At 45.9% G+C, this 14162-nt stretch overlaps 1 protein-coding gene across 1 annotated transcript; it reads left to right on the top strand.

Annotated features, from left to right (window-relative positions):
- The first annotated feature begins 11088 nt into the window (after positions 1-11088).
- On the top strand, positions 11089-13022 carry LOC127321351 (basic leucine zipper 2). The gene is made up of 4 exons (XM_051350377.2): positions 11089-11981; positions 12097-12187; positions 12289-12415; positions 12525-13022. The coding sequence occupies exons 1-4, from the start codon at positions 11455-11457 to the stop codon at positions 12674-12676; spliced, it is 897 nt and encodes a 298-aa protein (XP_051206337.1). The 5' UTR covers positions 11089-11454; the 3' UTR covers positions 12677-13022.
- The last annotated feature ends 1140 nt before the right edge of the window (positions 13023-14162 follow it).

The raw sequence follows: 14162 nt of genomic DNA, 5'->3' as shown, positions 1-14162 counted from the left end.
GGTATAGATTTGCCGACTTTGGCTGATCGATTTGGAGATGAAATCTAGTATATCTACCAATAACTAATGGAGTATTGGGCTTGTGAGCGGTGGACAGCTATTGTGTTTACCATTTCAGGCGGTTAATTGTCCCCAAGATATTTATAGGATACATTCGCAAAAAAAAACAGAATATGATGTGATAGGGAAGGTAATGTCCAAAGTTTGGACAAATGTAGGCCCAGCTCGAGGGAGCCAATTATTTTCAAAGTTCCAAAATAAATTATGAAGAAAAAAAGTCTAGAATTCACAAAAAGAAAAGGAGAAAAAAGTCCGGATGTAGTCAATGAGTATCCTGCACAGGTGCAAAATTATTTGTATTCTACACAACACAAAATTACAAGATTTGATGAATTTTGAAGTTTTAAAAATTTGCATTGTTCAGTATACTCGGATCAACAATTTAGTCAATTTTGTGTAGCCTAGAATGCAAAGTATTTTACATTGAGATTTTGCACCATTTGTAGTACAAATCATTGACTACATCGTCCGACTCTTTTCAGATTATTCTGAAACATTTGAAATATGATTTTTTTAAGTGCTCCCAGGACTTGGCTTCCGTTTGAACTTCCAATATATTTTGCAATACTATATACTCCCTCCTAAAATGTAAGACGTCTAAGGATTGGTCGAAAGTCAAACCTTACTAACTTTAACTAAATATTTAGAAAAAGTATTTATATCTACAATATCGAATTGACATATTAAAAAAAATTATGCTAAATCTATTGATATTGATTTAGTGTTGTAAATGTTCATCTTTTTGTGTATAAACTTGGTCAAACTTTAAAAGCGTTGACTTTTGACTAATCATTAGACGCCTTACATTTTGAAATGGGGGGAGTACTATAAAATGTATATGGTCCAAAAGATGGTAATTGAGGAAAATCAACGGGCAAGAGGCAATCAAGAAATAAAGATGCATGCGTGGTGCATGTGGTGGATCATGGCTAGCTTGGGGCCAGGGACCAACGAGGGGGAGGAGTTTTATTCATGTGTGATGCACTGATGACACGTAGAGTGGCACATGGTGGAGGCAGCACTTAAATATACTAGTAAGTGTGCACGTGCAACGCACGTTCTTTGCTCAATGACACTTCGTTTTACATTTTTTTAATAAGACAACGTCCCAATCAATTCCTCTCTCAAGATTCTGCGAGCATTTTGCTCAGTGATGCTATTGCCAGAATGAGTTATGCAATCTAAATACACCATATTTAAATATAGGAATCACTATTCTCTCTAAAAATAACTACTTTGTCTAAGAAACATATTATTAACAAGGAAGAAGCATCTCTTGGTTTCTTTTGTCATCCTTGGTGACATATCTAAAAACAAACGCAAATCAACCAAAAAAAAAACGTCTAGCTTAACATCGCAAGATCAGCATCAGATTTTCTGCAACATCCACCTGCATAAAACACCCCCTGTATTTTGTTCCTAGCACTACTAACACATGACAAACTAAATAAACAGAATGTGCTACTAAAAGAAAGTATTGAATTTTGGTAATATAATCAATTTGATTATTATATCCACATAAGTAGAGGTAAAATATTAACAAAATACTAAACATGAGAGATTTGAAAGAAATGTGTACATGATGTTACTCGCAATAACAACTATTTCTTTTCAAATATTCAGAAAATCAGGAATAAACAATACGAAAAGTCTATTCTTCTCCACAAATAGATAAAGGGGACACATGTAGGATTTTGTATACACTGGATGCAGAGATGGCAATCAAAATAAAGGTAGTAAAGCATAGGATCCTGAAAAACATTTATCGAAACAAGACAACATAATAACAGCAAAGAGTATTGAGGTTATTCCAACTCCAGTATCCCCCATTTCAATTGCATTCGCAACAGCGAAATGCATCTCCGCAAACTGACAAAATCATGTTGATAATAGTGAATTAAAACCTTGTTCCATGACTGGCAATGGAATATCCAGTTGCATATCCAGATCAACATTAAACTGGAAGAAGGTGTCCGCAAGCTTCTTTACAACAGAAAACCATTGAAGATCAATCAGAGAGATAAGATCCATCGAATCACCAAACAAACAAAAAAAAACGTCAATAAAATCCCTGTTACATTTCTACTACTTAGAAGAATTTCAGGTTGAGCACGACTGCAATGGAGGCTAGTTACATTTCTGACGGTTTTATGCATAAGAGTCGGTTGCGCAATTCTTGCATTTGACCTTCTATTCAGTCTGCAAGAATTAAGGTGCAAGACAGAGATATAGCAACATAATGTCATTCACTCTGATATGACGAAGGAATATATTGAGTATGACAGATATAGTAATATACAACGATATCTCTAAATCACATCACAACAACATATTGAACTCAAATGCATGGGAAAAAGATATCACCATCCCAATTTCAAAAGAAGGTTCATAAACTTCACCAAAGCTATTAATCTCTTAGAAAGTATGAAGCTCATAAGGATACTCATACTCACAAGTAAATAAAACAAAAATTCTCCGCCAGACCGCCACTAAAAGAAGGCATTTGTCGTTGTTTAAGTAATACTCTACATACATCAGAATTTCATTAGTATTTTCGAAAATGATATTCTAGGATTGCACCAGCTACCTTACTTGATGTTGGAATACAAAATGGAAGAACACATAGCAATGAGTTAATAGACCGTAAATCAGGTATGCCTACGGACTGCCATGTCCGCACATACATTCTCTCAAAAGGCTTTATTTGAGCCGGGAAATATGCCTATAGGCTCAGTGAAAGAATACATGCATCCATGGCCTGCAATGTACAAGGGGTAGCAAAATCTCACTTTTGTTTATCCAGCACTCATTCAATTGCTTCTAGTAATCCAGCCTTCTACGGAAAAATAATGCACGTGCCCTGAGAAAAACACTTAAGTAGGTTACTGCAGCAAATATCGAACTTAGAATTGAGAAAATTGATCCATCGTAATTACTATTAAATATCACATTTGAAGCCGTTCATAGAAGATAACAAAGAAGCAGGATGTTGTTCAGATGGATAGTATGAGATCAGTGCTCTTTACATTGGGACAGCTACTTGCAATGATTATACAAAGTATCACTAATCCCCAATTCAGTTAAAAACAACCATGGTCGGATGTATTATCCCCAATGGCAAATCAATTCGAAAGCGACGCTTGAAGGGAGTTGAGGGATGGTACAAACGTTTCTTTGTGATGTCGCCTGTAGGTGGAGCACATACGGGCTGCTGTGGTGTAGCAGGCTTGTCACCACTGGAGCAGCCGGAACCTCCCAAACCTGTTCCATGATTCCATCCAACCCCGGCCGTTCCAATCCCGAAAGTAGCATCAACAGATGAGGGTAATAGATCGCTGGTAAGAAGTACCTGGTGCTGGTGCCATGTGTGACCTCCTGGTCTGATCGAGAGGAGATGCAGTCGCTGTGAGTATGGGCTGAAGGCGGGCGCGAGGAGTTGGGGCACGGCAGCCAGGATGGCCGCGACCATGTCCAGGATGTCCCATACTCCCGTCTGCGTCGTTCAGGTCGACGCCTCCACGCGGTTAAAGGAGGCTGCAATTGAGGGGAGTGATCTGTCCGGGCGAAGGTATGCGGCATCAGGAACTCAGGATGTAGGAAGTCGAACTTCGTGGAGGTAATCGCAGGGCAGCGGCGGCCTTGAGGGGAGGTCGTGGTGAGAGAGGAGAGACATGCCAATAGATCGTGAGCTGATTTCCGTGAACTGCGCTGCCAGACGCGGAAGGAGAGAGTAATTAGTGGAGAGGGCGTTTAATTAGTCTGTCCTGGGCGTGGCAAGAAGTGAAGGGAGAACAAACGAATCTGGGTCGTTCATTGGCTGAGTGGGAACGGTTGAGATCTAATTTTCCAACACAACTTCGTGCCTTTATAAGTAGTAGAGATGGAGGCAGCACTTAAATATACTACACCCCTACCATGTATGGTGATCATCCAATCTAGCTATTCCAATCTTGCTGTCTCTCATGTATCCTTACTCTTTCTCCATTGATCACCAGGGAATTAGTTGACACGGTTGACATTTACAAATCAGAAGGTAATGCAAAAGTGAACTGTGAATGTTTAGCATGCAGTACTACGCAAAGATCATGCTACAGCTGATACCTCAATGCGTCTATTACTCTATTTGCATTGTTACCCTATAAGAGGTTGTAGTTTTGGTTTTATAGAGTCAAATCTTTATAAATTTGATTGCTAATATTTTCATAAATTTGATTTGATGAATTTATCCAGCAAAGGGTTGGCTATATTTTTTTATATAGATAGAATCGTAATAGAAATATGAGTGAGTTCCACTTTTTACTCTATAGTTCTGACTTTGTGACACTAATTACCCCGTTGAATAAAAAATCATCTAGATTACGTATTTTAGAATATTTGGACTCTCTGTTTTTGTTGTGTATTCATTGGGCAAGGCGTGAGGTGATTATTGACTTTCAAAAATATCAGTACGGGGATAAGGAATGGAACAATTGGATAAGAAAAGCCTAGAGACAAATCGTAGATGACAGCCTCCGATATTTCCACATTTTGCTGCACCACATCAACTAAATACGCCGGTCCTATCTATCAAAAACAAACAAAATGCTAAATTAGGTTAAAACCATGTTTAAAGACTCCTGGATGGATATTTTTGTAAAAGTTGCACTAAATGAGGTATATGTGTCACAAATATGCAACTATAGGGTGAAAAGTGGAATTCACTCTAGAAATATATATGACCAAATATAGTTTTCAATACCATAATCATCACTAAAATGGTAGCTCGTGAATATATAATACAGTTAGACTAATTAACCCTAGCGCTCCATGTGGTTAGCGTTCATAATTTATTTTGTATGGTCAACCAAAAGCCGTTCATGCAGTTAGACTAATTAACCATACAGCTCCATGTGGTTAGAAGTTCATGCTTTGGAGGCGCCCAAGCATCCCACAAAAACGATTTCATAGAAAAAGATGTTGCCCCCAAGAACTGAGAATGATAAGTTGGGGTAGAGGTGTATTTACCGGACCTGGAGAGGCACGAAGAGAATAAGAGATGGAGTCATGCGGATCATGAATAAGGTCAATACCAAAGATTTGCCCACAAGACCACAAATTTGGGAACATGACGCCCCTCAAATCCATCCGAGAACTCAATGCGACAGCCCAAAAATTCAATATTGCAACGGACTCTCTGCTTTTTTTTCATTTACAAATGGAGAAAATGTCAGCAATGATATCGTTGGGGCGGCAGCCAAGAAGCAGGGGTTGCCAAATGTCCACATGCAATGGCGTCATCTTGTCGAGAGCGGTCCACTCAAGTCAAGGCCACCAAAGACGAAGAGCACAAGAGAAAAATATTAACAACACTGAAAATTGTATAAGTAGGCCATATTAGACTAGGAACACATATTCACTACCTACCGAAGGGGAAATTGTACTTACCTGACCTATAGTGCCATGCATGCATTCCCATTGCCAAATTGTTTGGAAGCTTCTAGTATAACTTCAAAAAAATTATAAAATGTCCAAGAAAAACCTTAAATTTACAGGCTAAACTAAATCGAACCTTCAACTTACGAGCAATAATGCTAGCTGACGGTCAAATTTCCGACCAGTCTTGTACTCTTTTTCCCGTTGTATGCTCCGGCCGTCTGCATCTTGCAGTTATTCCAGCCCAAGTGCTCGTATCATGGAATGGGGAAAGAAACTGCTCGTGCGAGTTACAGATAGCCAAAACGACACACGCATTGTAGAGAGAGTTTTTGCTACTGTCTATAGGTGACGTGGAGACTTGTTATAGACAGGAGGTATCTAAACCATTGTACATGTCCTAAGGGCATGTACAATTGTGTACACTTAGCAGTCTGTAAGGTGGTCTACGTAAGAAATTAGATGACGTGTAAAGAAAACTACCAAGAAAACAAGCAGTCCGTATTACAGTCGGTCTAGTCCCGTGGAATTCGGAAGCTAACGATGGCCTTCTTCCCATTGTACCAGGGTATCTCAGATCGTGGGCTCACGGAGCGTGGATTGATTCGATGAAATTCCATGCAGCAGTTACTACCTAATGGGGGTTTGTAGAATTGTAGATGGTCCATAAAGACACCGCGCTGTACCGATCGTGTTTATAGCTATCTAGAGATGACATGGACGAGGAATGCAGACAGTGGGTGTCTAAAGTACTGTACATGCCCTAACACGGTAGTAGAAAGTAGATCCGCTGTATTGGAGCTATCAGACAAGATGTGCTTAGCACGACCACAAGCAGGTATACACATGGGGACTCAGATTTATGCGCGCATTGATCTAAACCAAACGTATAGCCAATCGATCCTGCACATTGTGGTCCACTGATCATACTAACGCTTTGTCTGCTGTTGGCCCGCACAAAAAGTACGGTGTGCATGTTTTACACCCTGAAATCCTGAGCTGCGAGGTGATAATTCGTGTAATCTTTAACTTACTGATTAATAATATTACATAATTAAAAATATATAAAAATACGTCCAGTTGCACGAAGATTCTTTTTTATAAAAACACGTCCAACGAAGACTCTTGTAAAACACTAAAATATTTTACGTCAACACGGACCACTGAAGTCGCCAGCCAATAGCATTTTATCCATGCATCCGATTGGAAAAAAAAAACCACACAAAACTTTTTAGAGCTCAAACTACATATAGCTCTTTATGTTCGTAAATGATATTTCATATTAAAAAAATTAAAATAGTCTGAATGTAACTAATGATGCATATACTACAAGCGTGCAAAATATAAGTAGGATGCTTTGTATTCTAGGCTACACAAAGCCAACAAAAGCGTGGATGCGAGTATATGGAACAATGAATATTTTCAAAACTTCAAAATTTACCCGATTTAGTCATTTTCATGCACCAGAATACAAAGGGTTTTGAATTGAGATCTTACGCGTTACAACTATTCTATGATTTTTTTTTTGAAACTTCGAAAGTAATGGCCTACATGTGCCCAAGCTATAAATTTATTTTCTGCATATGATTTTTTCCCACCAGATACCATAGATGAACCCTGCTGAAGCTAGAAAAGGCTCGGAGTAAGGGTTTGAAGAGAAGCACATGCCCCCACCTAAAGAGGTGGCGTCTTAGATCATTTCGCACATTGTGGCCCTTAGAAGACATGTTGTCAAATATCTTCATTATCAGATCACGTTAGGAAAACACCGTGCTCTCATTCAAGGAAGAAAATGAAGGAAATAAAAAACAAAATAAAGTCGGCACCACTACCGCCATTTCCACGGCCACTGCCAAGATAGGCCAAGGTAGTGGACGGCCATCTATTGGAACAATACTCATTGATCGATCTACACGACAAGCTCCTTGATGCCGACTACGGAGGCCATGCCAAGACGAGCATGGAGCTAGCTAGGAGACCTATATTCTGCATGATGTTGCCTTCACCACCGGGATGCGGTCGCTAATGCAACGAAACCCTAGTAGCATGGAAGGTACATAATTAATCCACACAATGGCTTGGGTCTCTCGTGCATGCCACCGATGAGGATGACCTGTAGAGATGGACTATGCAACACCATGATGTGGCCCGCTACGCTACCAGGTGGAGATGATATTTCTTCCACGATCGAGGATGGTTGCCGTGTAAACCGTGTATACTCAAAATGTGTTTGTACAAAAATGTCAAATAGTCGTTTTCTCCAAAACTAGGATTTTTATTTTTTGGAGAACCAAGTTTGTGTATCCATGAGCTAGTTAGACTAACAAATCATGGTTATAATTTGTTACCATATTAAACATTTTTAAGAAAGTCGTGTTCTGCAAAATGTAGCCCGAGCTGTCCGGTATCTAAACAACCCCTTGTTGTCAAACACGGATTGTCAAACACGGATATGTTCGATTTTACTCTCCTAAATATCACATGATCCTAAACTTCACATGATTCAATGATACCATTCCTCAAAGTTCCAATTTACAACTGTCTAAAATAATTAGAAAATATTGCAGTGTTCACAAGATGTGTGCGTTAACAATGACTGGAATTTTAGAGCCTCAAAAAAGATAAATTCAACATAAATAGTGTCAAAAAGAGAAAACATGAATGACATAGTGTTTCTATATCAATTTGTCTTTTTATGTTTCTCCGTGTGTTTTCGAGTTTGGTTCCAAATCTTATGAGTACTAACAAAACAATTATAATTTTCGAAACTTGTAAATTAGAATTTTGAGAAGCATATCATTATCATGTATTTTTTGGGATCATGTGATATTTTCCCCAAACATGACTGACACCATGCAATGCACACCACCGCAGGGCATTGCCAAATTTTCTCAAACTCTCTACGGAGTATTTTACCATTTTGTTCGTTGCTAGCGGTATCATGGAGCAACATGCAAGCCAGTGTGGCCAAAAGAAAGAAAGAAAAAAATCTTAGAACATCTCCAGCCGCGTCCTCCAAAGCGTCCCCCAAAGGGATTTGGGGCGTGCCGGACAAAAAAACCGTTTCAGCCGCGTCCCCCAAAGCCCATTTTTGTCCGGCGCGCCCCCATACGGTGTCCGGCGCCCCGAGCCCGTCCCCGTCCCACAGGGGACGCACCGGGCACGCCGGACACAACGAAAAGCGAGGCGGGGAGTGGCGGGGCCGACCCGTCAGCGGCTCGGAAGCCTAAAACCCCGTCGCCTACCTTTGGTCAAGCGACGTTAATGTCGTCCCTATTTTCTCAGGCGACGCAGGGACTCGTCTCGTCGTGCATGGCCGCATGGCCGTCCGCGCCGGCGTTATTGCGTGCAACCACCCGCTGCCGCCGCTGTTTAAAGACACCATGCAGTTTCTCACCGCTCACAAACCTTCTCGTCACCGCCGCCTCCCCCCTCCCAGATCTTCTCCTCGTCTCTCCAAAAAATGTCGAGCTCGTCCTCCCGCAAGATCGCCGCGGCGAACGGCTTCGGTCGCGGTAGCCTCACCGTGGCGGAGGCGTGGGCGATGTACCACGCCCGGTATCCAGTCCCGCCGGACATGCGGCTGCCAAGCAGCGGCGGCTGGAAGATGGCCGTGAACGGCATTGGCGTTCCGCCACCGCCGAAGCCGCGCACGGACCAATGGAGGGACGCCATCAAGGCCCGTCGGGCTCAACTCACCGCCGAGGAGCGGTTGGATCCGACGTTGGCGGCCAACAACAACGACGCCTGGTGGACGACGTACTTCCAGGCGAAGTACGACGTCGAGATGCGCAGCACCGACGGGCTCGTCGGCGGCCCCAATAGCTGGAACAAGGACGGCCGCGCCCTGTTCTGGGGCGTTCCGGGGCGCACCCTCGACAACGTCATCCGCGGCATCCGCAACGGTGCTCCAAGGCTGGAGATGCCGTCGTCGCCGCCGCCGTCTCCTCAATGGCAGCCGAGGAGGACGACTCGTCCTCCTCGCACTCTTCTTCCTCAGGACCAGCGCGATCGACGCCGTCCTCGTCTTACCGGTCGGCGCCGTACACCGTTCCCAAACGGGAGGTGAAGGAGGAGCCGGCGACGCCCGTCAACACGAGGCGTGGCGGCAGCGGCAGCCGGCGGCAGCAAGGGAGGTGCGGTGGCGCCCTCCTCATCCAGGCGGCGCGGAGGAGCCGGAGGAAGCGTCGCAGGCGGCGCTGCTGGCGGAGTATGAGCGGCAGTAGCGGCTCATCGCCAGCAGCGACGACCCGAGGATCGCCAGTGCACGGGCGGCGTTCTTGGCGTCCATGAACGACAAGGACGCCTGGAGGGGCGACCTCGACGCGGCGATCGCCTTGTCCATCCGCGACTCCGGCAAGCCGCTGGTGGACCTCACCGACGACGGCGAGGCAGGACCAAGCGGCGCGGTGAAGGACGAGCCCGTCGACGAGCCCGTCGGCGAGCGCGTCAAGCAGGAGGTCATCACCGACGACATGTACAACTTCCAGCAGTACTACGACGCCTCCGGCTGCCGCAAGTGGTTCTAGATTAGGTTTAGTTTAAATTTAGTCAAATTTCGTTCGAATATTGTAAGTTTGCACGAATCTTAATCGAATCTCGTTAAGTTTAAAATTTCCGAATTTTTGTTTAGGGGACGCGACTGGGGAGCGACTTCCTCCAAAAACGGCACGAACGAAACACGTCCTCCAAACGCTCAATCTGGCACGGTTTGGGGACGCTTTGGGGGGACGCGGCTCGAGATGCCACGGTGAAGTAAACACGAGAGTAGGGAGTAGGATCGGGGGAGCTTTGGCCTACGGGCAAACCTATGGGTCACGTCAGCACGTGGGGGGCCGGCCCCGTCTGTTTAATTTAATTTACTTAACCGCCCGGCCCCCTGACTTTTGAGCGCGGCCGTTGAGCCCCGGAGCTTCTGTTTAATTTGGTCGGCGCTGACCATGGACTGTGTTCATAACCTCCTTCGTGCACCGACGACGACATGGTTTCTGCTTTTTTTTTTTAACGGGTACGGGTCCGGAAGGATCCAGAGGCTGCTTCATTTATAAGCGGTGGCTGAACAAATTACAGGGGACTCCGCAGAGAAAGTAGAAATTGCAGAAAAGCCCCCATATGTTTTCAGTGACAATATTTTTTGAAAAATATAGGAAAATATTAAGTTTAATGTACTAACAAAATATAAAGTTAGTAAAAATTGAACCATGAAAAGGAAATGGCACTACGGAGATCCATCGCGTTTATAGTTGCAACATAGGTTAGTATTTGTCCTTTATTTCACCTAAAAATTATTCGTGCCAAACCTGGACACGTCTAAAAAACCAAACTTCTAATTATGTTTCACCGAAAAAATATCATGAGAATTCTGTCACTTTACACTCTCTGCACCATCCAAACCGCATGATCTGCAAAAGACCTTAGGGCCCATTTGGATTGAAGGATTTTTAAAAGATCTTTGGAGGAATCCAATTCATAGTATTTTTTTTCCTTGGAGGCCCACATGTCAGTGCTGTTAGTCCACCAATCGACCCTATGGGCCTAACCCAGGCGCCATTTCCACCCTCCGCTCCCGCCACTTCAGCTTGTAAGCGCAAGCTGGTGCTAGCTGTTTCTCTTCTCTCCTCTGCTCATGTGATTCTCCTCCATCCATCTCTGCTTTCTAGTATTTCTCTCTTTGCACAAACAACTATAGGCACACACACAGCCCAATTCGAGTCTCTCTCCACTCTGTCCCTATCATTCCCATTGCCCGATTTAGCTCCGTGGCCGTAGCTCGCGCGGCGGCGCCGGCGGGCGGCGGCGCCAGGAATAGAAACGTGACCTAAAACGAGGCCGGCTCTGTTTTGGGCGGGCACGGCTACATTGCCGGTCGTGTCCCCGGCGCTGCAAAGGTTTGGGCGTTGCGCCATCGATCGCGCGCTCCCCGTCGCGTGCGTGCGTGGGTTGATTGGATTCGGGCAGGCAGGCGCGCGCGCGCGGCCGGCCATGGCGCAGCTGCCGCCCAAGGTCCCCACCATGGCGCCGGCCTGGCCGGAGTTCGGGGGCGGCCACCACCACCGCCACCACCATCACCACCAGCGCAGCCCATCCATGGGCGCCTTCGTCGCCGCGCCAATGCCGCCGCTCCCGCCGCCTGCGCCGGCGGCGGCCGCGAACGGGGCGCAGCAGCCGTCGTGGGTCGACGAGTTCCTCGACTTCTCGGCCGCCAAGCGCGGCGCGCACCGCCGCACCGTGAGCGACTCCGTCGCCTTCCTCGACGACGCCGGCAATGCCGGCGCCGTCGGGGCGCACGAGTTCGACCGCCTGGACGACGACCAGCTCATGTCCATGTTCTCCGACCAGCTGGCGGCGCCGCCGACGACGCAGCAGCAGCAGGCGAGCGCGTCGTCGCCGTCCGATCATAACAGCATCAACGACGACAAGGGCGACACCGAGGAGGCGCAGAGCGACTGCAATGGTGACGGCAGGCAGCCGTCCTCGCCCGCCACAGCTGACCCCAAGCGGGTCAAGAGGTGAACTTTTTTTTTGCTTCCTTGCTCCCACCTCTCGCAGAATTACCACAATGCACGCCTCGGAAACGCAGAATTCCCCGATTTCTTACCACCGTCCTCGTCGCCACAATTGCAGGATCCTGGCGAACCGGCAGTCGGCGCAGCGGTCGCGCGTGCGCAAGCTGCAGTACATCTCGGAGCTGGAGCGCAGCGTCACGTCGCTGCAGGTGCGAATTATGCATAACAGTTACTCCTATGGAGCTTGATGAATCTTGGGCATGGAATGCCTGAATCTGACGACCTCCCGCGAACTTTTGTGTGAAAACAGACTGAGGTGTCGGCCTTGTCCCCGCGCGTCGCATTCCTCGACCACCAACGCTCGCTGCTGACGCTGGGGAACAGCCACCTCAAGCAGCGCATCGCGGCGCTCGCGCAGGACAAGATCTTCAAAGATGGTGACCGCCATTGCCGCCCACCCACCTCTTGCAGTTTTTACCCCAATTTAGCACCACAATTCTCACCATTGCTAACACTTTGTGAATCAAATTGCCTCTGCATGCGCAGCTCATCAGGAGGCGCTGAAGAAGGAGATAGAGAGGCTGAGGCAAATCTACCAGCAGCAGAGCCTCAAGAACGCGGAACACCCGGCACCCGACAACAACAACAGCAACAACAACGGCTTCATCGCCAGCGAGGGGACCGCCGCGCCCTCGTGATCGAGATCCGGCCCGTCGGCCTCACGACAACCCAGCGTTGTCGCTGTTTCTTCTTCTTCCTCCTCCTGCTGCCGTCGCTGTTGATAGGATTTGGTGCGTGCGTTGCTTGGGCTTGCGATTCTTTGGGCGCGTGATGTATGTAAAACTCGATCTGATGTTCGTTCCGGTTGCGTGTATTTGTTAATTCTTGCGTCCTCCGCCGCCGCTGGCTGGTGCTGCTAGCTCAATTGTGATTCTTCTCTACTCCCCCTGATTTGTACTCGATTTTTACCCCGGCATTTTGGGCGAAGGTTGTAGCTAAGAGTTGTGTAATTCAGATTGGTTGAGGCCGAGTGTTCTGTCTGTCTGGTTGGTTGGTTTCCCCTTTGCATCTGATCAATCAAAATGCGTGCTTTCTGAATCTCGACCTTTATCTGTTCTTCATTGCTGCTACTTTCGGTAGTGAGTAACTTTTCATGCAGCTCACCGACCAAAACCGTGATGAAGCTTTTTACTAACACCACTCCTATGTAATCCTCGCGTGTAGCTTACTGCAACTCTGCTTCTTATCGATCGGAATTGTACTTTGCAGGTAAGCAAGTTTAGTATACAACTGTGAATTACTGTTGTCACATGCAGAGCAATTGGGCTGGAACATGCAGGGCAGCCGGCATCTCATTCCTTGCTGTTTCGTCACATGATTTTTAAACGCAGTGACAGCTTGAGAAGGTGCCTTCCTTTTGCTGCAAGGGATAGGCACATGCGCATGCATGTGCGCCTGCCGCCGTGTAGCCGTATCCGCCGGTGGAAGCTACACTGCCAAGTGCCAATCACACAGATTTGGGTCTAGCGTACATAGCCGGTATCCGGATGTGTTGCTACGGTTGGCTCCTATCGTCGGCTACCCCAAGAGGGTCGAACACATAGGTACCCGATGCCACTATGCCACCCATAATGAAAACCTAATGTTAAGCCAATTGACAGAGAAATATATGTTTCCTTACAAATGGTTATAATTTTTGTTACAGGATTTGATATGTGCTCTGCCGGGTGCTGAAATCGTACCTACTTAGTAAAACTCAAATAATAATGAACATATATTTATGGTATCTACTAGAGATGCTCTTAGAGCATCTGCCGCGTCCCCCAAAGCGTCCCCCAAACCGCGCCGGATTGAGCGCCAAACGCCGCCCCCAAACATTTAAAATACTTCTTTTTAACACAGAATCATTTATCAAATATAGCATATGAATGTTTGCGAGGATTGTTTTCAAATTAAATCACAACAAACAATAAAACAAGTAAACAAATATAATAAATATGGCTAGATGCTACATCAAGGTGCCACGGTATTTCCTTTGATCCTCCACAAATGCTCAAGGAGATCAGCTTGAAGTTGCTCATGAACATTGCTGTCTCGGATCTCTGCGTGCATGGCGAGAAAATCAGCAAAATCAGCAGGCAACTCATGATCAACCTCCGCAAGAGGGTCTTGACACTCATAGGG

The sequence above is a fragment of the Lolium perenne genome, chromosome 3 (assembly GCF_019359855.2).
Source record: "Lolium perenne isolate Kyuss_39 chromosome 3, Kyuss_2.0, whole genome shotgun sequence".
In the NCBI taxonomy this organism is placed as follows: Eukaryota; Viridiplantae; Streptophyta; class Magnoliopsida; order Poales; family Poaceae; genus Lolium; species Lolium perenne.
The sequence above is the reverse complement of the archived record's forward strand: the minus strand, read 5'-3'. Positions and strand labels throughout refer to the sequence as shown.